At 37.3% G+C, this 25,055-nt stretch overlaps 1 protein-coding gene across 4 annotated transcripts in view; it reads right to left on the reverse strand.

The window, feature by feature from the left end:
- ELOVL7 (ELOVL fatty acid elongase 7) overlaps nt 1-25,055 on the reverse strand; it is a 91,163-nt gene that overhangs the window by 3,760 nt on the left and 62,348 nt on the right. For all 4 annotated transcript variants that reach the window (XM_054555592.1, XM_002815586.5, XM_054555593.2 and 1 more), the window contains 5 exons: nt 15,162-15,352; nt 11,075-11,155; nt 9,814-9,870; nt 7,448-7,553; nt 1,968-2,104 (listed from right to left, as the gene is read on the reverse strand). In XM_054555592.1, the coding sequence (XP_054411567.1) occupies nt 1,968-2,104; nt 7,448-7,553; nt 9,814-9,870; nt 11,075-11,155; nt 15,162-15,352 (572 nt within the window). The remainder of the gene's footprint in view (nt 1-1,967; nt 2,105-7,447; nt 7,554-9,813; nt 9,871-11,074; nt 11,156-15,161; nt 15,353-25,055) is intronic.

The following is a 25,055-nucleotide window of genomic DNA, read 5'->3' on the forward strand; positions in this document are numbered from 1 at the left end:
TGAGGCAGGAGAATTGTTTGAACTTGGGAGGCAGAGGTTGCAGTGAGCCGAGATCATGCCACTGCACTCTAGCCTGGGTGACAGAGTGAGATTCCATCTCAAAAAAAAAAAAGTGTCTGAACTGCCAACTGAGGCAGAGAATCTACAAAGTGTGAGAGAGAACTGGTGGCCCTTCTAGTAGTGCTCAACGGCTCTGTGGGGCAGAACATCTTACACAGTCCCAAGAGGGACCTTTTCTAGGCTAATATTCAGATTTTCTGGTTATCATGTTTTCCCTGATTAAAAAGCAACATGTGTTCTGTGGAAATTTTAGAAAAGTAAAACTCTATAAAGAAATAGACAACAATTACTCACAATCTGTCTAGTTATAATCATGGTTAAGATTTTCATATAGTTTATTTTATTATCATTTTATCCTTGTCATCATCAACTTTCCTTGCATTATCTTAATGTATATTTATGACATTCCCACAGCATAGCCACTTATTCCTCTCATTTTGCAAAAGAGAAAACAAAACTTTAGGAAGGCTAAACGATATCCTCAACATTCTATGCATGTGTATGTTTGTGTATAATTGACATTTTTGAGAATATAATGAAAAAATGTCCATCCTATTTTTTCTACATCAGTATTTTTTCACGTTATTAAAAAGTTTGTACAACATTTAAGAGTATGCTGAGAAAAAACAAAGCCTAAATACAAAATACAAAATTATATATGCAATACTATACAAATAATGTAAAAGGTGTACACATATGCCTGAGAGAAAAACTGGATGAAAACCAAATAAAAATATCATCAGTGATTATCCCTGGGTGGCAGGATTACATGTATTTTTTTCTCTTTGCTTAATTAGGTGTTCTCACGTATTTGCAATGAGCATATACTACTTTGAGAAAATAATATTTTTTAAAGAAGCAATGGTGAGTAATTTTCATGACTTCATAGTATTTCAAAGTATGAATTAAAATAATATATTTTACCATATCCTTATGGTTGGTCATTTAGTTTGCTGCCAATTTCAAATACAACAAATAACTCTGCAAGGAAATACTCTGATCTTGATTTAGGATCCTTACCCATTAAAATATCAATCTCTCACCTGGAAGAACACATTATATGAATGTGCCAAATTTCATGTAGGAAGTTACAGGATTTTAATAAAAAATTAATCTTCACCACGCCATCTAAACCAAATTCACACTTTCTCATTGGTGTTACTGGCAAAATATGACATCAATTTATTATAGACTGCAAATGTGGAAATACAAGGATGACAGAATTCTCCTCTTAATAGACACCAATAAAATGTAAAGCAAATCATCATCTCAAACCCATAATGAGTCTCCAAAAAAAATTAAATATCATATATTTTGAGAATTAATGCTTAGAATGCATTATTAGGTCTAAACTGAGTGCCTCTGGCTCTTTCAAACATTGCTTATATAAGGGCAGTATTCAAATTTAGGTAATACATATATGTTGGTCTAACCCTCTACATTTTTAATTCTCACAATGCTTTTTATTGACTGGAGGAAAGATGGACTTATAAATGTTAGGACTATATAGGTAAGCAAACAAGAAGGCTCATCGTTCCCTCAAAGTTGCATTCCCTCAAGGTCATTTAGATCTAACGGAATTTCTAATTTCTAATAGGTATTATGCCTATTGAGGGTCATATAACTTTGGAGTTATTTTAATCACAAATGTATTTATTCTTGTATAAATGCATAAAATAGTATAAAGATGGCATAAAAACACACATGCTTGTTTAACTGTCTGAACCTCTTGATTACCAAAGTTCATCTAACATATTAAGAACCATGATGGCATATCATGTAGAGGCCAGACACTCTACCCCAATTGTTTTGTCTATCGTCTTTATTTAACTAGTATCCTAATTCACAGTGAAAACAAGTGACTCTAGCTGCTTCATATATGGTTTTAAAGACAATTAATTACTCACAAGCTGTAATGATGTCAAATATTTTTTCCACCACAAATACTTCTGGTAGGCTGGCCCCAACGCAGAAAGTCCATAGTAGGAATACATGACTACATGTACAGCTGTATTTAGAAGGGCATGGAATGTTCCCAAACCACCTGGAAAATAAAATTATTGTAACATGGGGCCATTGTTCCTTAAAATGAACCATATTTTCATCTGAACTGAGATTTTTGTATAATTATTTCTTGAATTTTGGAAAAAAATATATAAAATATCAATCCTGTTAAACAACTATCAAATTAGAGGGGGCTGGATAGTATATTTAGTAAAATATAAGATACGAACCTGAGAACGTAAATTAGCATATCTTTATTTTGTTATATCTTAGCTTAAGGTGGTCTTATGATTTGAATTTACTTACACTTAGTTGAGTTACCTTTTAAATATAATATGTTGCTAAATAATAGTAATAATGTTCATATTTTAGTGAGGGTTAACATATAAAAAGTATACAAAGTACATTAATCTTAACTTGATGATTTTTCATGTATGTATACACCCATGTCACTACCAAGATCAAGATACAGAACATTTCCAACACCACATAAGATTCCCATGTGCTCCTTCCAAGAATATACCCCTCCCAAGGTAGCTTTACTCTAACTTCTTATCACCAACTATTACTTTTGTCTGCTATTAAACTTCACATAAATGGAATTACACAGGATGTACTCTTTTGTACCTGGTACATATATTGGTAGTTTGTGTTTTTACTACTGTGTAGTATTATACCATATAAATGCATCACTAATTACCCATTCTCCTATTGACAGACATGTGGGCCGCTTCCAATTTGGGCTATTCTGAATAAAGCTGCTAAGAATATTTTTGTATATGTCATTGTGTGGAATCAAATTTACTTTTCCTACTCTCAGTAATCTTCATTAAATAATTTTGGCAGTAAAACCACTGGCTTTCACTAGCAAACTGCTGAATTTAATTAATTATTGTTTTCCCAAAGTAAATATCTACTAACTGTGAAACCATCCTTATTTACAGCTTCCAATTGATTATGCCTTCCTGTCTTGGTTTTCTTCTTCTCATTTCACCACATTTCCTACCGATCACCTTCAATTGAGAATAGAAGCAAAGAACACGTGGGAATGTAAGAAAAGATCATTTCAATTGTCTTTAGCTGGACCAGTAATACAGCAGAAGGGGAAATGGTGTTTAGCTGATAGTGTGGCGGGGGGAACACTCTCCCTGGGGTCCGTTTCCTAAGAGAACAATCTGGAAGAATATGTGTTCTTTATGTATAGCCTGACTCAGCTTAGTAATGTTGACCTGGAATTTACATTTTTCTCTAAAACATTCTATTTTCTTAATTCCAGTATTCTTTAATTCTGGAAATAAAGCAAACCCTTATCAATTTAGATTATGGTAGAAGAAGAACTGAATTCATAAACACTATGCATTACAGAAAGTTTAAAGGAAAATACAAATTCATCACTTCTAATATAATCTGGAGAAAATCTAATAAAACTGTTACACAGTAGAAATTGCTTTTAAATAATTATTCCTAATTGCAGCAATTCTAGATATTTCTAAATACTAGCACTGTTGAAGTACTCTGTTAAAATAAACTGTTTTAAATAATTACTTTTAAGCAGTTAAGTACTCTCCCAAAGCCTCATTTATGCTGTACTGTTCTACATAAACTTTCTCCTCCTAATGAGAGAAAGCCATATTTTAGCTAATCCCTCAATTACCATAAATTTCAAGTCAGAAGGAACTGAATTAATTAAGCTTATTAACAACTTTCCAGCTTGTATTATTTACATTTGGATTGGTCTTCTTTCCCAAAGGAAATTTGAATAAACACATTATTGTGGTGTAAGAACACCTTTTCTAGGTTAATTTAAAAATAGAATAGTTGTCTACTTCTGATAGTTTAGGAGTCAAGGTGCTTAAACGGAGGATAAGCCAAATACCTCTCAAATTCATTTGTGTTTCATAATAATATACACATAAGACATCTATTTCACCTTTGATATGGAACTATGTCAGAGCTTTTCTAATTAAGACACCTCTCCTATTATTTAATAGAGGAGTGCCTATTTTCTATTTGGATACTTTCACCATTAAATATCCTAAAATGAGGATCTTAGACACAGGGATTTAACAAAGCACTACTGTAGCCAAGAGTGTTTAGTAAGGTTTACTGATTAAAATAAGCTCTCAAATAAAAGTAACATGTTTACTTTCTCTAGTTATGATTATTTTCTGACAAGCTATTTTAATAAGTTTATTTACAAAACAACCATATTTTAATTAATAATGTTTTTTGTGTCTTCTTTGGAAGGCTTTCCTAACAAAATATTTTCTAAGCCTGTTTTCTTCTTTATGATAATAGGTCTGTTACCAAACATCTCAGAATGAATTACGATTAGTACCATCACATTTTACTCCTTTGGAAAAAACAAAGGAATCACCTGGGTAATTATTGCAATTCTCCATATCTCTGGAAGGGGATATATGCATAATTAATGTAAAAACCTACCACAGAAATATCTTCATCCTATTCAAAAGAAAAGCTGGATTGCTATTACCCCATTGAGGAGTACAACAGAAAAACAGGAAATTAAATACTAGATAGAGATCAGCTGTGCTCAAGTTTTTGCAAAAAAACAGTTTGGAATGGACAGTTTCATTCTAGGAATGGACGTCAGTGCCAAACAACATTTCTGGGAACAGCTTTTGTTGCTGTGCTTGTCACTGAAATAGGTGTCAGGTCTGCTGAATAAACCTCTATTATTTACTCTATCAAAGTAACTCTTTTGTCAGATATATTTCTTAGGTTTGGGGGGAATACTGGAGATTGTGACGGGTATTGAAATACACCATATGAAAAATGCCAGTGTGAGTGGCAGAAAGTTTTTTTCATAAAAGGTATATAAGCTGATCGTAGCGGAATTGGGGGTATGCTGTTTGAATTCATAAAAATAGGGAGGTTAGGAGGAGAGTTTTAATAGTAAAATATATCGTATAGAGTTCTGGTGAATAAATAGTGTGTAGTGCTCCTAGAAAAATTGTAGCAGTTAGGGCATTTATTATAATAATGTTTATATACTCAGCTATAAAGAAGAGGGCAAATGGGCCTGCGGCATATTTGATATTGAAGCCTGAGACTAATTCTGATTCTCCTTCTGTAAGATCAAAAGGGGCTCGGTTAGTCTCTGCTAGTGTGGAGATAAATCATATTAGGGCTAGGGGTCATGATGGTGGAGTAGTCAGTGTTTACTAGAATTCCACATGTAAGACTGAACAGAAGTGCCAATGCATGGAACATATGAGAGAGAAGAAAACTATCTTCTACTATTTTCATTTTGTAAAGAAGAAGAAGGATTAAGAAGGATTAAGGTGTGGACAAGAAACCCGTTATAAAGTGACTGATATCCATAAACATAGTACCACTGAAAAACTGAGGTATGTCGCTTGAACCTGGGAGGCGGAGGTCGCAGTGAGCCAAGATCACAGCACTGCACTCCACCCTGGGCAACAAGAGTGAAACTCTGCCTCAAAAAAAAAAAAAAATTTTTTTTTGAAGTATATTATATTTAAATTCTCATTATTGAAAGCACTGCTTGCTTTTGAAATGGAAACTTACACTATCAATGAACTCAAACATAGAAGTTAGAAAAATGCTCAATTGTATTCATTAAATAAAATTTATTTCTCCCACTCTTGAACTGTCAGATATTCAATATTTAAAAATTAGAAAATATAGAGAAAGGGACGGAAATAAAGAGGGAGAAAAAAACCACTTTTTGTTTCAATATCTCCAAATCACCTCTGTTTATATTTTGGGATATTGCCTCCCAATCTTTCTTCTATTCACATTTAGTTTTCAGTGTGTATCCTGGCCTCATGGGAGAAATCAGAATAAATAAATTATAAGGATGTGAAAGCACCTTTTCTAGCATACTTTAAAAATAGAATAGTTATCTATTTCTGATAATTTAGGAGTCAAGCTGCTTAACAAAGAAGATGAGCTTTGTTAAATCCTTGTGTATAGGATCCTCATTTTAGGACATTTAATACATCTCAATATCATTTTTGTTTCATAGTTATATACATACAAGTAATAACCACTCTATTAGTGAGTGTTTAGGTATTTTCCAATTTTTCACAAACACCAATAAGTGTCAACGTATATCACTGTAGGAAGAATGGGAAGGAACAATATGCATATAAGGGGAATAGAAACACAGAAAGTAAGGATAAGTAAAATAATGGAGATTAATATAGTTACCGTTGATTTGACAAATGGACACCGCTGAGACTATCTTGTTTTAATGTAAATGAAAGGTTTATACTAACAAACCTCATAAGAAAAAGCAGCTACATTTACTTAAAAACATTCCTCAATAATAAATGCCAATTTTGAGCAAGGAGGTACTTTACATCCTGGAAAATCCGATGCCCGTAAGCCATGGTAGTGACAGCTGTTTACTCATGATTCACAGCCCCTGTGGCTCCTCTGAGTTCTGGCAACCCCTTCCTGACACGGGCTTATCCATGTCCTCTCATGCTCTGAGACATGTAGATATTTTTCCTCCACGTTTAGAGAGTCTAGAACTCAAACAATAGTTCCTCAATTGTGGTTCTCCCTTTCTTTTAGTCTAGCAGAGTTAGAAAGGCCAATAGAGGAGCTATTCACAGAAATGTTATCAGCTATAGGTCTATTTGAAGACTTTTAAAATTTAAGAAACTGGAACAAATAAATCCCCCAACCAAATTTTCCTAAGGTAAGAATACATCCTTGGGGATATCACTTATTTAAAACTGTATAATAGGATAAAATTATTTCTGGTTTCTCCAATTCTTGACGTTCAGAAGCCTAAAACGAAAAAGAAACAACCTGTTTTCCAAGCTTTCAATTTAAACTATTTTGGACCTTAAAAACAGTATCAACACATTCTTTAATATGGTAGGATGCTTTAGGAAGTTGGGGTAACCACAATTTGACACATCTTTAAAGAGCTATTAGGGGTTAGAGTGTGTGTCAGCTATTAGAAATTTGAAGGCAAATAAGACATAGAATTTGAGATAAGCATTCTAACTTCCCAGGAACATACAGGAAATTGTTCTCTATACTCCTATAAAGCCAAAGTTTTTACCATTTGATTTATTTATTATTTATTTATTTAAAGATATTTAATAAACCTCTCTGGGAAAAGAATAAAATACAAACAAAACAACTAAAGAATATGTGTAGAAGGCTGTGCCCAGAAGTTATGTATATCTAAAGAGTGGGATAAACCTAATTATTATGAGTCTTATGTTTATTTTTCAAGTAATAATTAATGAAAGAAGTATAAACAAAGTGACTCTTTGATTTTTTGAGTTTCTTATAAATCACTTTTTAGAAAAATATTTTGTTTTTAGCATATAGAAATGTTGTTTATAACACATGATCCCAACTTTCCCTTGTCTACCTGCAGCAAATTTGACTCCAAACCACCAGGTCCACGGCATGATGGTATGATGGAATACATGAAGGAAAGTCACTTGGCTATTTTTCTTGCGCAGAACAAAAAAGATCTGAAATAATTTAAAGAATATCAAGTTCACAGAAAATTATTTGATAGTGTATTGAGTATTATAAAAAATACTGACAAAGTGCAAAGTATTTCATATCATAATTTCCTCTAAAAGTGTTGCCTTATAGAATGCTTACAGAAGCAGCTAATTCCCCAAGGGGCAGCTCAAATCTAATTATCATTAAGTAACTTAGGTACGACACCTATACATGGAAGCACCAATAAAAAGGCGAAAAGAAACTTTATGCAGATTTAAAAATCAAAGATATAAAGTAAGGAATATGGCCAAAATTATTGAAAGAAATTGTATTGGTAAAAAAAACATTCCCCTGGATTTTGAAGTATATGGGAAAGCAGAAGACTTATGATTGAAATATTCTACATTGCTCTCTAATACATCTTACTGATATGGATAAGGGATTAGGCAAACGAAGAGGACTTGCAACAAATCAAAATTTAGCAAATTATTATTAAAGAAAAATGAAGGGAGAAAAAGTTGAAAAGTTAATTTGAGAAATATGAGGGAAAAGAAAGCAAAACTGCATAGAAAAAAATGAGAAGGCGAAGGAAGGTAACACTCAGAGTGAACGTTATCCAGTGGTTTGTAAAAACCCTATCAACAAAATGGTAGAATTTGGGAGAGGGGGAAATGTTCAAAAAATATTCCAAAGTGAAATTAAGAATACGAGTGTTAAGATTTTTAAATACAAGACTAAACAGAATAGCACAAAGAAAAGTATTAAGAGGAGTATTTGAGCAATGTAGTTTAGGGAAGGACATAGAAGCAGTGCAGTTTCCTTATGGAAGCTGTAACTGAGAATATGCAAAGCAACTGAGAATATGGAAATTTTGCACATCTCCAAGGGCAAAATGCGTTTGCTTATGCACATGGAAGAAGGCTGAGTGGTGCAACAGAAAAAGCCATACACTAACACTCTGGGTCCTAGTCCCACTTAGTAGCAGCATTCCTCTGGGTAAGTCATTTAACTCCTTGGCTTCAATTTCTCAGAGTGAAGGTTCTGGACTAATGCTTCTCAACCCTGGCTGCATATTACAATATCCAAGAAGCTTTTTAAAAATAGCTATGCTTGGTGTCTGTTCCAGACCATATGGCACCAAATCTCTGGAGGTAGGGCCTTTTTTGTCGTCGTCGTTTTCCCTAATGCAATTAATTCTATTGCACAATGCGTGCTGGAACCACTAGAATACAGGCTCTCAAAACGTGGTCCCTGGACCAATAAGTATTAGCATCATCTAAGAACTTGTTAGAAATGCAAATTTTGAGCCCCATCCAAGGCCTAGTGAATCAGAAACTCTGGGGGTGGGGGTCGAGGCATCTGTGTTTTAACAAGTCTCAGGTGATTGTAAATGCATGTTAAAGTTCGAGAACCACTGGATTGTATGTTCACACAAGTCCTTTCCAATTCTAACGTTATGTGATTAGTCATTTCAAAAGGTGAAGCATATTGAGATTTCCTACAAGAAATATCATGGTATGCATTCCAAAGAAAACACACTTTTGAGTCTCAGAGCCAAAACTAGCTCCAAATAACTAAGATACACTTGCTGCAAAGATACAACAAATATTCAGCTTTCCTAAGCTCCTCTGGAAACAAAGGTTCATGGCTTTCTCCTCTAAATCACAGACCCTAATTCGTGACACGTGCTTTTCCCAAGACCCGGTCATCCAGGTTCAGAGGTGATCCTCACTAGGATCTGAAGTAGGAAGAGATAGGGCCCAGTAAGCACAGATTTCAGAAAAGCAGCTGAATTACTGACAGCCCAGGGGTAATGCAAAATTCTCGTGAAAGTCTATGAATTTTTAAGCATTTATCCTCCTAAAGGAATATGGATGACTATGCTTTGGGATAAAAAAAACAAACAAACAAAGGTAAGATGTTTTCTGCTTTTTACTTTCTGAACTTGATTCATAAAACAACTGTCATCCATCTATATAAAGATGCAGTTTTGGAGTATATGACACAGTTACCATGCTTATCTTAATCAACTGATAGCTATATAACAGAAACTTTACAGAGTTTGCAAAATACTGAAAAAATAAGGTTATCCTATCTGTTCTATAAAGTTACTGATAATAAAAGGTAAAAAAGATAACAGTAGGTCTGCCTGAAAAGGAGAAATAACCAAAGTTATCAGACAACTGAAACTACAGCAGTTTATTGGTTTCACTGAAAGATCAAACATTTAAGATCAAACATTTAAGATCAAACATTTACCAAATGTGGTGGCCATATACTCACCGTATCTAATAGCTCAATAAATTTGGAGAAGTAATAAAGCCAGCAGGTACGTGCCATCTGCAGAAGCAGAAATAAATCTAAATTTATTTTATTTTATTTTGTATATGGAAGAAAAGCTTATATTTTTAAACTTTGGTAAAATATGCATAACATAAAATCTGTCATGTCAACCACTTTTTAGTGCACAGTTAAGTGGCATTAAGTACCTTCACATTGTTGTTCAACCATTACCACCATCCATCCATAGAACTTTTTTCATCTTGCAAAATTGAAACTACACCCACTAAACTACATCCCATTCTCCCTCTCTCCTAACCCCAGCTACAATTCTACTTTCTGTGTCTATGAATTTGACTACCCTAGGCACCTCATATAAGCCAAATCATGCAGTATATGTCCTTTTGTGACCTAATTATTTCACTTAGCATAGTGTTCTCAGGGTTCATCCCTGTTGTAGCATGAGTTAGAATTCCCTTCCTTTTAAATGCTGAATCATATTCCATTCTATACATATGCCACATTTTGTTCATCCATTTATCTTTTACTTTTTTTGAGATGGAGTCTCACTCTGTCATCTAGGTTGGAGTGCAATGGTGCAATCTCAGTTCACTGCAACCTCTGCCTCCTGGGTTCAAGCGATTTTCCTGCCTCACCCTCCCGAGTAGCTGGGACTACAGGCCCATGCTGCCATGCCTTGCTAAGTTTTGTATTTTAGTAGAGACAAGGTTTCACCGTGTTGCCCGGGCTGGTCTCAAACTCCTGAGCTCAGGCAATCCACCCACCTCAGCCTCCCAAAGTGCTAGGATTACAAGCGTAAGCCACTGCACCTGGCCTTGTTTATCCATTTATCTATCCATGGACACTTGGGTTGCTTCTACCTTTTGGCTATTATGAATAATGCTGCTATAAATATGAGTATACAAATATCTCTTCAAGTCTCTGTTTTCAATTCTTTTAGGTATATACCCAGAAGTGGAATTGCTGGATCTTATGGTAATTCTATTCTCAATTTTTTGAGGAACCACATGTGATTTATTTTTAAATCCAAGAAATTAAAAAAGAAAAGCACCAATTTTCATTTTATAGAAAATTATACATGTGATTTTTTTTATTCTTGTAATTTTTCACTTTCTCCACCACAACACACACAATCTGATAACTGAGTCACCTGCTTATTCTGAGTTTACATTCAGTGTTACAAACAGTTCACAAAATTTTAACATTGATTTTGAATTTCAAGTTTTTCCAAAGAGAAACTTACCCTCAAAGCTGTGGGTGACCGTGAATAGTCAACAATTTCACATCGAAATGAATAACCTATACCCCAGCCAGACATCACAAACTGCAAGAGAGCACATGCATATTAAGAAAGGAAAGCATTTTCCCAACAGCCACAACAAAGGTAGTTTTGATAGTGTCTCTTCATTACATTTTCAGCTAAGTCAATAGTCAGTGCAGAGGAAAAGGTAGCTGGAACAAATACAAAATGAACATGCTTGATATCAAAGCTTGATATCAAGAATTTTCAAAACCACAAACTCATATATTATTTATATAAACTGTGTTCTGACTAAAATGCTCATCTCTTGGGATGATTATTCTAATATGGTGAAGAATAAAACACTTGGAGTGTTTTGCTTAAACAGCAAATACTGGTATTTGACTTATCTTAGGTTCATCTATGTATGTGTGAGTGAATGTGTTTGTGTACTCTTAAAGGGAACACTTGGATCTGAATCAGTCATTTCTAGCAATTTCCAGTCTTTCTACTTAGTCAATAACTAAACATGCAAACCAAAATGCCTCAATGTACTCATAAGACGGCTGCAACAACTGGGCTTTTCCCATTATTGGCTGGTGAGTGTGATGTGAGGTGGTAGTCCATGGCTCAGATATTATTAATAGTTTTACTGTGGATTCACAAGACAAGTAAAAGAGGAAAATGCTCTTGTTAACAATAAAAGTGCAATCTGGCAGGCCTTAATTCCAACACACCCACAAAGTGATCCAAGGCTGACGGTGACAAGAAAGAGCCTATTGTTGATAAATCTGAACTGTAATTCAAAGATTATAAAGATTATACTGACATTCTTGCAGTCTGATGGTGGGAAGGTCTTCTTTTAAAACAGTATCTGAAAAGGAAAAGCCAAGGGCTCCAATTTTAACTTAACACATATATGAAATGGTTGGCTTAATTTAGGGTACTGACAATATGATCAGTTCTCCTCATACATGCCAAATACCCCCTGGGAGATCTTCTCTCTCAGTATAATGGTTATATCCTTTTCTGCCATTGAACCATATTTTAAATTTCTAGTTTTAATTACTATTAAAGCTAAAATTGGAACTTTACAATTAATTAAATTCTAAAAACAAAAGCTTATGAGGCATTGTCAGAATAATATTCTGATGGTGTAAAGAAAAGAAACAAAGGAGAAGAACAATTATTAGACACTATAGTATTATAAAATGCATCATTCTTTTCTGAGACTAGCCTCTAGCTTGACTTATAAGATAATTTAATCACACTGTTAACTTGGTAAGTTATAAAATCTTGAAAATTAAGACTCATAAAAGCACAAGATATTTCATGAATGAGAAAAATAGTTAACAAAAACAAATCAATAGATTTTGCCAAATGAATAAGGGCACATGACATAGAAATGGCTAATTTTGTTTTATAAAATCCTACTGTCAGTGAGTGTCCTCATATTCTCTTGTGCTCAGACTCATTTTTGACTAATGTAATGCTCTGTGGCCAGGAGCTATTTACTGGAATTGTGATGAATAATTCTCTACCTTACCCTACCCCAAACAAGCACTGTGTTGAATGAAAGTTTTGAGACTTGGCCTTCTGTTGGGTCTTAAGTGGTCTCTGCTAGTGTCTGACTGCTGCCAAGTAACTAGCACTTTCAAACAATCACTACACAAGAAGGCATCTGAGTTCCTTGAGTCTGATGTCCTTCCCTTTCAACTTCTTCAGATTTGGCCTAACATCATTGGTGGAGGTGTTTGCTTTGTAAACCAAATGAAATCATACTCCATACAATAAACCATGTGTTCAGATGTGCCATCAACAGATGGATAGCATGCTGTGTGGCTATCAAAAGCCTTTGTTTAAATAGAGTAGAAAGTTTAAGAACACTCCAACAGCTTGTGGAACTTTTTACATATATGTCTATATTCCAGTATATAGTAATAAGAAAAATTAGGCCAGGCCCAGTGGGTCACACCTGCAATCCCAGCACTTTGGGAGGCTCAGGCAGGTGGATCACTAGAGCCTAGGAGTTTGAGAGCAGTCTGGGCAACATGGCAAAACACCGTCTCTACAAAAAATACAAAAAATTAGCTAGACATGGTGGCGCATGCCTGTAGTCTCAGCTACTTGGGAGGCTGAGGTGGGAGGATCACTTGAGCCTGGGAGGTCAAGGCTGCAGTGAGCCAAGATCGTGCCACTGCACTCCAGCTTGGGTGACAGAGCGAGACCCTTTCTGGGGAAAAAAAAAAAAAGAATTCCCTGAATTCAGAAGGTAATAATTTATATTTGGCAGGTAGTTCCTGAAACTGACACATAAGTAACTCAAGTATTAGCAGTAAATGAGAGTCAGAAACTCTCAAATTCAGATATTTTAAAACCTTCTTTTACATCATAATTGATCAAGTAGGAATCAAAGCTGACTGGTGATGACTGGATTCTTTCCAAGCCTGAGAAATGTATTTGGGGACATTACACTCAATGACAAATCAGACATAGACCCTAAGAATATGAGAGCAAGGAGGGATCTGAGAGACTATTTGGTTCAATCCTATCTTTATAAAATGAGAGAACTGAGGCCCAGAGAGGTTAAATAACTTGCTAAAAATCAGGCAGCCAGTCAGTGGCAGAACCAGAACTTACTAGTTCCTAATCTCCTGGCTTCCAGGTATGTTCTTAACACCTTACTAAAACATGCTGTCCCCTAAGACCATGCTAGGACCTTGTGTTTTCTTTGCTCCCATCTCTATCACTCTTTTTCTCTCAGTTGCTCATACTCCTGAAGGGACATTAAGAGTGGCCTGTGAGTTAATTTTTAAAATAAAATAGAAGTAATGGAAAGCAGCAGAGTGAGTCCGGACTATAGGGAGGACTGTGAGAAATAAGGCCAGAGTATTTTTTTTATTTTTATTATTTGACACAGGGTCTTGCTCCGTCACTAGACATGATCACGGCTCATTGCAGCCTCGACCTCCCAGGCTCAAGTGATCCTCTCACCTCAGCCTCCCAAGCAGCTGGGACCACGGGTGTGCACCGCCACACCTGGCTAATTTTTTTGTAGTTTTTGTAGATATGAGGTCTCCCTATGTTGTCCAGGCTGGTCTCAAACTCCTGGGCTCAAGAAATCCTCTTACTTAAGCCTACCAAAGTGCTGGGATTACAGGTGTAGGCCACCACACCTGGCCAGCCACAGTAGATTGAAAGTGATCAATATGATGGATCTGTAGCAACAGTCAGGTCAGAATGCATGTGGAGAAACTATGGTGCCAGGAAAGGTCAGTGGGCCCATATTGGGCCCTCCTGAGCCCTACTTATGACTAAGCACAAGGTATGCTATAGAGGAAGTTAATAAAAAAGGATAATGAAGCCAGCCAGAGTTGGAAAAGAAGGAAGGAATCTCAGAAAAGAACATACATGGGGGTGGCTGAGGCATGTTAATAGCACAGGGGAAGAGAGAGAATTCATGAATCTGTTTTAGGGTCCTGGAAGAGCCCCATCTCTCTTATTAACAATTAAGGGACAGTAATGAATTAATGAGTTCATGGGAAAAAAATTAAGGAACAGGCTCCCTCACCTACTGCTTTATATGAGTCTATGCTCTCTGTTCCCACAAAGCTTAGCTAAACCAACCAAAACAGTCTACCATCCTATAGTTCATCAGAGTATCCAGAAACCAAAGGTTCCTACCATGATGATGACAACTCTCCACTGAGTCAAGATGAACTCTGATGTCAGACAGACATGGGTTCAAACATCAGCCCTCCACTTACCAGCTATGTTACTTTAAGTTAAGAGTTTCCTCAAAACTAAAATTTATGGATTAATTCAATCATCCATTAAGACAATTATGTACAAATCCATGGAATAGATGTTAATTTTTCTCATTATCTGTGAGATAGATTATACTGAGATCCTCAAATGAGTTTATTATTTGGTCTATACCTAACACTATCTTGGCAAATACCTGCTCTAGTGAGATCAGTTTCTTAATTCCTTAAATTGCAAAGGTTACCCTTATAACAGAAAACATAATGACACATAGACAGAAAAACTCAGGCAAAATTCTCCCATTAGGAATACTGAAGACACTTGCCTCATAACACATATACACAGAAAAGAGTACTATGAAAAAATTGTACGTTATCATTGCTTTCTTGAGTTCAAAGGGCTTGCGATTTTCCATGAGCTTTGGTCCCAGAGAAGTGACAAAATAGACATAGAATCCTAGAAGGATGGTTTGTGGCAGAGGCGAGGACATGAGGAGCCAATCTTCAACTCTTGGATCTAAGAGAAAAACAATATGTGAGTACACACCTGCTTAGCCAAGGGGTAACTAACAGCAACCAACATTTCTTTAATTGAGCACCCAGATCCTACTATTAACTGTGAGCTATTTGGGCAGTGATCACTAGTATCTCTAGAAAGGTGAAAAAGAGATCAATGGGAATAAGGAAGTATCCTGGGGCTAGGAACAGTGGGAGAGGAGCTGTATTATGCACTGATCGCCTGCATGATGGTATTAGTGCCCTTATAAAAGGCACCCCAGGGAGCTCTCCTGCCCTCTCTCCCCATGTAAGGATACAATGAGAAGATGGCAGTCTGCAACCTGGAAGAGGGTCCTCACCAGTACCCGACCATGCTGGCACCCTGATCTCAGACTTCCACCCTCAGAACTGTGAGAAATAAATTTCCATTGCTTATAAACTACCAAGTCTATGATAATTTCTTAAGCATCCTGAGTGTGCTAAGACAAGTTTTGACTGTCAGTTGAGGGATTTGGCCAGCCCAAGACAATTCTATAAGTATGGGGCCGGAGGAATAGATACCCCAACTCCACCCTCCTCCCTCTCTCCACTGGCTGAATCTAACCAGAAAGCATACGGCAGGGGAGGAAACCCAAGGATACAGTCTTCATGGATCGTTCTCCAGGGCCCAGCACAGGGTGCAAAGAGAGAACACCCAGCAACATCCCACCATGTGTCTATAGCCATTATTAATATCTTGGAGTTTTTCCATCCATACATGCTTTTATATATTAAAAAAAGTTTGTGTTTGCTGCTTAAATTTTTCCTTCCCCAGGAAAACTGGCACACTTCCACATATACTGTATCACAGGATCACAGAATAGAAAGGCTGAACATCCTCTAAGTAGCTAAAGTATGGGATTTTGGAGTCCATGTGGGTTAACCACTGTGATATTCTGAGCAAAAAAAATGCACGGTCTCACAATTGCAAACAAAAACTTATCTGCTTACTGCCAGCTCCAGGCCAGCAGAGATGGATGAATAAAAAATTACAACTCAGGATGAAATGTGATTAAGTCTATAATTTCTAGTAGTTCAGGTTTAATTTTACTAAATGGCCTCATGAAGATAGAGTATTGTGAAGGAAAGGAAGTAAGGACAAGTTTCCAGAAGGATCTGACTCAAAATTATGCCATGACTAACCTCAGGATGCTAACTACTGTCCCTTTTATCAATTGGAAAAGAAGGGTAGGGAGAATGCAGCTCTTGCTCTTTTAAGCTGCTAATGATGTGGCCAAGCACTCACAAATTCTTAATACCCCTGCAAGTGTGACTTCCCACTCAAAATTCTTCATTAGGACTCTATGACTGATAACTCACTTGGCCTCAATTTTAGTGCTGGAGTGCTTACATTTGACCATCAGATGTGCATGGGTGATTATTCTGCATTCAAATAAGCCTCCCTCAAAAATACTGGCAGAGGCCCCTGTCTCAAAAAAAAATAAAGAAATAAAGCCAAAAGAGTCAAGAGTCAGCTCCAGACTAGATCCTAGGACATTTAAGAATTTAATATATGATTAAGGAAGTCCCAGAAACAAGCAGGGAAGGAAGAGATCTTCAACAAATGTTGATAGGAAAACTGACTGCTTGGGAGAAACATGAGTTTGTTTCTTATCTTATATCCTATACAAACAAGAATGTTCCAAACTATGCATGGAGACAAGCTATTTAAAGACTTTCCACAAAGAATTGGGGAGTACTGGAATGCTGGGTTAAACAAACAGGTTGCATTACTGCAGGATTTCTTAATGCTTCGTGTTCATCATGAATTGCCACAATGGGAATGGTAGCATGCCATATTCTCCAAACTTATTTGGCCACAAAACACTGTTTTTTTTTTTGTAGAATGTTATTTAACATCTTATGAAACTAATGTTCTGTGGAACACTAAAATAAATTTATAAATTAAACGACTGAAGATTAGGTGGTCAGACATACAAAGAAGAGCTAGTACCAATCCTACTGAAACTATTCCAAAAAATTGAGGAAGAGAGATTCCTCCCTAACTCATGCTATGAAACCAGTATCATCCTGACACCAAAATCTGGCAAAGACACACCACCACCAACAACAATGACAAAAAAGAAAACTACAGGCCAATATCTCTCATGAACATAGATGCAAAAATCCTCAACAAACTAGCCAGGTGAATCCAGGAACACATCAAAAAGTTAATTCCCATGATCAAGTGGGCTTTATTCCTGGGATGCAAAGCTGGTTCAACATATTCAAGTCAATAAATGTGATTCACCACATAAACAGAATTAAAAACAAAAACCATATGATTATCCCAATAGATGCAGAAAAAGTTTTCAATAAAATCTAACATCTATTCATGATAAAAACCCTCAACAAACTAGACATTAAAGGAACACACCTCAAATAATAAGGGCCATCTATGACAAACCCACAGCCAGCATCATACCTAATGGGCAAATGCTGTAAGTATTATCTTTAAGAGCTGCAACAAGACAAGGATACCCACTCCTATTCAACATAGTACTAGAAGTCCTAGCCAGAGCAATCAGGCAAGAGAAAGAAATAAAAGGCATCCAAATTGGAAAAGAGGAAGTAAAATTATCCTGCTTGCTGATGATATGATCTTCTACCTAGAAAAACCTAACAACTCCACCATAAAACTCATTTTTTTTTTTTGAGATGGCGTCTTGCTCTTGTCGCCCAGGCTGGAGTGCAATGGCATGATCTCGGTTCACTGCAACCTCTGCCTCCTGGGTTCAAGCGAATCTCCTGCCTCAGTCTCCTGAGGAGCTGGGATTACAGGTGCCCACCACCATGCCCAGCTAATTTTTGTATTTTTAGTAGAGATGGGGTTTCACCATGTTGGCCAGGCTGGTCTCAAACTCCTGACCTCATGATCTGCCCACCTTGGCCTCCCAAAGTGCTGGGATTACAGGCGTGAGCCACCACACCCGGCCAAAACTCTTATATTTGATAAATGAATTCAGTAAAGTTACAGGATACAAAATCAATGTATGAAAATCAGTAGCATTTCTATGCACCAAAGCATTATCCTTAAGAGCTGGAACAGCTCTTCAACCCTCAAGCTGACAGCCAAATCAAGAATGCAATCCTATTTACAATAACCACATGCACAAAAAATAAAACACATAGGAATACATCTAACCAAGGAGGTAAAAGATCTCTATAAGGAGCATCACAAAACACTGCTGAAAGAAATCATGGAAAATACAAACGGAAAAACATTCCATGCTCATGGATTAGAAGAATCAACATTGTTAGATGTCCATACTGTTCAAAACAATCTAAAGATTCAATGCTATTCCTATCAAATTACCAATATTATTTTTTACAAAATTAAAAAAAACTATTCTCAAATTCATAGAAAACCAAAAATGAGCCCAAATAGCCAAAGCAATCTTAAGCAAAAAGAACAAAGCTGGAGGCATCACATTATCTTACTTCAAACTATACTACACGGCTACATACAATACCAAAACAGCATGGTATTGATACAAAAATAGACACATCGGCCAATGGAACTGAACAGAAAACCCAGAAATAAAGGAGCATACCTAAAACCAACTGATATTCAACAAAGTCAGTGAAAATAAGCAATGGGGAAAGGACTCCGTATTCAATAGATGGTGCTAGGAAAACTGGCTAATCATATGCAGAAGACTGAAACTGGACCACTACCTACCACCATACACAAAAATTAACTTAAGATGGATTAAAGACTTAAATGCAAGACCTAAAACTATAAAAATCCCAGGAGAAAACCTAGGAAACACTCTTCTGGACACTGGCCTTGGCAAAGGCTTTATGACCAAGTCCTCAAAAGCAATTGCAACACAAATAAAAATCAACAATTAAGACCTAATTAAACTAAAGAGCTTTTGCACAGCAAAAGAAACTAACAGAGTAAACAGACAACCTATGGACTGGGAGAAAACACTTACAAACTATGCATCCAACAGAACTAATATCCAGAATCCACAAGAAACTTAAATCAACAAGAAAAAATAAATAACTTCATTAAAAAGTGGGCAAAGAGCATGAATAGACACTTCACAAAAGAAGACATACAAGCGGCCAACAAGCATTAAAAAGTCAAATAATTACAGAAGTCGTTGAGGCTGTGGAGAAAAGGGAATGCTTATACACTGTTGGTGGGAATGTAAATTAGTTCAGCCATTGTGGAAAGCAGTTTGGAGATTTCTCAAAAAACTGCAAATAGAACTATTATTCAACCCAGCAATTCCACTATTGGGTACATACTGAAAGGAAAATGCCAAAAATATACATACACTTGCATGTTCACTGCAGGACTATTCATAACAGCAAAGACATGTAATCAACCTAAGTGCCCATTAATGGTGGATTGGATAAAGAAAATGTGGTACATATACACTGTGGAGTACTATGCAGTCATTAAAAAGAACAAAATCATATCCTTTGCAGCAACATGAATGTAGTTGGAGACCATTATCCTAAGCAAATGAACAGAGAAACGCAAAATCAAATACTGCACGTTCTCACTTATAAGTAGGAGCTAAGTCTTGGGTACATGCAGGTATAGATGGGAACAACAGACTGAAGAATCCAAAATGTGGGAGGGAAGGAAGGGGACAAGGGCTGAAAAACATACTTTTAAGTACTATGTTCACTATATTCATGATGCAATCACTAGAAGCCCAAACCTCAGCATCACACAATATAGCCTAGTTATAAACTTGCACATGTACCACCTGAATCTAAAATAAAAATTTTAAAAACAGGCAGTGATAGTGAAAGATAAATGGGAGATTATTTTGATATACAGTAAGGAGAAGAAAATATAAAAATTTGTAATTGGTTAAACACGGAATGGAAATAGGTAAATGTTAAGAAAAATATTCAGATTTCTCACTTATATGTGGGATGTAAGACTCAAAACAATTAAGCCCATGGAGATAGAGTAGAAGGGTGGTTGCCAGAGGCTAGGAAGGGTACTAGGGGGGTTGGGGGGGAGGTGGGAATAGCTAATGGGTACAAAGAAAATAGAATAAATAAGACCTAGTATTTGGTAGCACAACAGGGTGACTTATAGTCAACAATAATTTAAATGTATGTTTAAAAATATAATTGGATTATTTGTAACCCAAAGGATAAATGCTTGAGGGGATGGATACCCCATTTTACATGATATAATTCTTACACATTGCATGCCTGTATCAAAACATCTTATGTATTCCATAAATATATACACCTACTATTTACCCACAAAAATTAAAAAAAAAATTTTTAAAGAAAAATACCCAGATCTTTAAAATCACTTAGATTGGGAACACAGGATTAAGAGCAATATTGGTCAAGCAGAGGTGGCTTAAGTTTTAAAACATCTTACACTTACAGTGCCTTTAAAACATTCATATGAAGTCTTTCATAAGCAGCTGAATATATGGATCTAGAATTAGGAGAGAGATCTGTGCCAGAGATGTAGGATTGAGGGTTGCCATCACATAAATGATGAACACTAAAAGCAGTGAGATTGGCTTAGGCTAAGTGGGTACAGTAAGGAGAGTAAGTGCTGAAGTCAGGATCCTGAGGACTCAGCATTCACAGAAGGAATTCCTGAAGGAAAAAACATAAAAACCAAAAAGGATCAGCTAGAGAGGTAGAGAGAAAACCATAAAAGTGAGATATCTTGAAGCCAGGGAAAAGTGGATTTTTGGAAGGAGTCAAAGCATTAAGTGTGGCAGAAAGGGGAAATAAAATATGGACAGAAAAATGCCACTACATGTAACAAAAGGACGTCTCTGATGCTCTTAGCAGAATAATTTTAACAAGGTATCATGCACAAAATAGAAATTAAACAAAAGTTTGATGACAGACACTTTTCAAAACATAAAGTTCTACAATTTTGGAAGTATTTTCTCATATTAAGATTTGTCACACTTCTAAATCAGGAAAAACTTTGAAATCAGCTACCCAGGTACACATCACTGAAATCTTTTACTGCTTCTATTGGTTCCCCTCCTTGCTTTTAACAATGGCAAGCTTTCTAGGATGTCTGGTTGCTTCGTGCAATTAAAACCACCACAAGGAAGGCTTGCTATGGGTCTGTATGTCACAAAGGAAGTCTCCATAAATAAAAGTTGTCACAGAACCAGGGACCAAGGGAAAAAATTAGAACTGATCAAACTTTGATAGATTTCTTCTATAAGTGGGTAGTGCAAACCTTAAATACATGAACATCATTGTATTAGTCCACTCTTGCACTGCTATGAAGAAATACCTGAGACTGGGTAATTTATCATGGAAAGAGGTTTAATTGCCTCACAGTTCTGCATGGCCTGGGAGACGTCAAGAAACTTAACAATCACAGCAGAAGGCACCTCTTCATGAAGTGGCAGGAGAGAGAATGAGTGCCAGCAGGGGAAATGCCAGACACTTATAAAACCATCAGCTCTTGTGAGAAACAATCATGAGAACAGCACGGGGAAACTGTCCCCATGATTCAATTATCTCCCACCAGGTCCCTCCATAACATGTGGGGATTATGGGAACTATAATTCAAGATGAAATTTGGGTGGGGACACAGTCAAACCATATCATTCCGTGCCTGGGCCCTCCCAAATCTCATGTCCTCACATTTCAAAACACAGTCATGCCTTCCCAACAGTCCCCAAAAGTCTTAATGCATTCCAGCTTTAACTCAAAGTCCAAATCCAAAGTCTCATCTGAGACAAGGCAAGTTCCTTCTGCCTATGAGCCTGTAAAATCAAAAGCAAGTTAGTTATTTCCCAGATACAATGGGGATACAGGCACTGCATAAATATACGCATTCCAAATGGCAGAAATTGGCCAAAACAAGGGCTACAGGCCCCATGCAAGTCCAAAATCCAATAGGGCAGTCATTAAATCTCAATGCTCCACAATGACCACCTTTGACTTCGCGTCTCACATCTAGGTCATACTGATGCAAGAGGTGGGCTCCCATGGCCTTGGGCAACTCTGCCCCTGTGGCTTTGCAGGGTACAGCCCCCCTTCCTGCTGTTTTCACTGGCTGGAACTGACTGTGACTTCTCCAGGTGCACAGTGCAAGCTGTCAGTGGATCTACCATTTTGGGGTCTGGAGGATGGTGGCCTTCTTCTCACAGCTCCACTAGGCACTGCCCAAGTGGGGACTCTGTGTTTGGGGTCTGACCCCACATTTCTCTTCCACATTGACCTAGTAGAGGCTCTCCATGAGGGCTCTATCTCTGCAGCAAACTTCGGCCTGGACATCCAGGAGTTTCCATACATCCTCTGAAATCTAGGTAGAGGTTCCCAAACCTCAATTCTTGACTTCTGTGCATTCACAGGCTCAACACCATGTAGAAGCTGCCAAAGCTTGGGGCTTGCACCCTCTGAAGCCATGCCCCAAGCTGCACCTTGGCCCTTTTTAGCCATTCCAGGAGCAGCTGGAATGCAGGGCATCAAGTCCCTAGGCTGCACACAGCAGGGAGCCCTGGGCCCAGCCCCAAAAACCATGTTTTCCTCCTAGGCCTCCAGGTCTGTGAAGGGAGGGGCTGCTGCCAAGGTCTCTGACATACTCTGGAGACATTTTCCCCATTGTCTTGGTGACTAACATTCAGCTCCTGCTACTTATGCAAATTTCTGCAGCAGGCTTGAATTTCACCCTAGAAAATTGTATTTTCTTTTCTATTGCATCATCAGGCTGCAAATTTTCCAAACTTTTATGGTCCTTCCTCTTGAATGTTTTGCCACTTAGAAATTTCTTCTGCCAGATACCCTAAATTATCTCTCTCAAGTTAAAAGTTTCACAGATCTCTAGGGCAGGGGCAAAATGCTGCCAGTCTTTTCTCTAAAGCATAGTATTATTTATTCCAGTGCCCAATAAATTCCTCATCTCCATCTGAGACCACCTCAGCCTGACCTTCATTGTCCATATCACTATCAGCATTGTGGTCAAAGCTATTCAACAAGTCTCTAGTAAGTTCCAAACTTTCCCTTTTTTCTTTTTTAGATGGAGTTTCGTTCTTGTTGCCCAGGCTGGAGTGCAACGGCATGATCTCAGCTCACTGCAACCTCTGCGTCCCGGGTTCAAGTGATTCTCCTGCCTAAGTCTCCCCAGTAGCTGGGATTATAGGCATGCGCCACCAAGCCCAGTTAATTTTGTATTTTTTAGTAGAGACGGGGTTTCTCTATGTTGGTCAGGCTGGTCGCGAACTCCTGACCTCAGGTGATTCACCCGCCTTGGCCTCCCAAAATGTTGGGATTACAGGCACGAGCCACGGTGCCCAGCCAAACTTTCCCATATTTTCCTGTCTTCTTCTCACCCCTCCAAACCGCTCCAACCTCTGCCTTTAGCCCGTTTCAAAGTCACTTCCACATTTTCGGGTATCCTTATAGTAGTGCCCCATTCTCTGAGATACCAATTTACTGTATTAGTCCATTCTCACACTGCTATGAAGAAATACCCAAGATTGGGTAATTTATAAAGCAAAGAGATTTAAATTTGCTGGGGAGGCCTCAGGAAACTTACAATCATGACAGAAGGCACCTCTTCACTGGGCAGCAGGAGAGAGAATGAGTGCCAGCAGGGGAAATGCCAGATGCTTAAAAAACCATCAGATCTTGTGAGAACTCACAATCATGAGAAGAGCATGGGGGAACTGCACCCATGATTCAGTTACCTCCCACTGGGTCCCTCCCACGACACGTGGGAATTATGGGAACTATAATTCAAGATGAGATTCATATTACTATGTCTAGTTTTTATTGCTAATGAAATAAAAAACTAATGAAAACAATACCAGCCAGGCACCATGGCTCACACCTGTAATCCCAGCACTTTGGGAGGCCAAGGCAGGTGATCGCTTGAGGTCAGGAGTTTGAGACCAGCCTGGCCAACATGGTGAAACCGTCTCGACCAAAAATACAAAAATTAGCCAGGCATAGTGGCGCACGCCTGTAATCACAGCTACCTGGGAGACTGAGGCACAAGAAGAGCCTGAACCCAGGAGGTGGAGGTTGCAGTGAACTGGAGATCATGCCATTGCACTCCAGCCTGGGCAACAGAGTAAGACCCTGTCTCAAAAAAAAAAAAAAAAAAAGGAAAGAAAAAAAAAAAAACTATACCAAAAGAAGACCTCTGGAAGGATGTTACATCACCACCTTTGCATGGTGGGAGTTTAGCTGACTTGTGTTTTTTCTTTTGCTTTATAAACAATTTCAATGATTCTATTATTAACAGTCATCACACATATGGTTAGAAACGAGCTTAAATGTCAGTAAAAGAATTGCTGAATTAGAGATATATTTTATTTTATTCTTTCATTGACTCAGGAGGGGGAAAAATCAAATGACATCATTTATCTGTTCTTCCTCTGGTAGCAGTAGAAAGAAAACAAGCCAGGAAAAGCATGCTGGGCTGGCTCAGGAAGCAGAACAAAATAATTTTAAAATAAATAATTTTTTCCCATAATTTAATATTTTCAGCACACACCTTAAGTCCTGTACGTGACTTTCAAGTTCTACAGATAAAAAGTAATTATGGGAAACACTGGTTAATTTAATTGGATGATATTTTCAAAGCAAATAATAAAACAAAATACCAAGCTTTAGAAATTCTATTTCAGCAAAACTCTGGAGTCAGACAATCTGCATTCTGATCCTGGTTCTCCCACTGGCTTGCTATGTCACCTTGGGCAATT

The sequence above is a fragment of the Pongo abelii genome, chromosome 4 (genome assembly GCF_028885655.2).
Source record: "Pongo abelii isolate AG06213 chromosome 4, NHGRI_mPonAbe1-v2.0_pri, whole genome shotgun sequence".
In the NCBI taxonomy this organism is placed as follows: Eukaryota; Metazoa; Chordata; class Mammalia; order Primates; family Hominidae; genus Pongo; species Pongo abelii.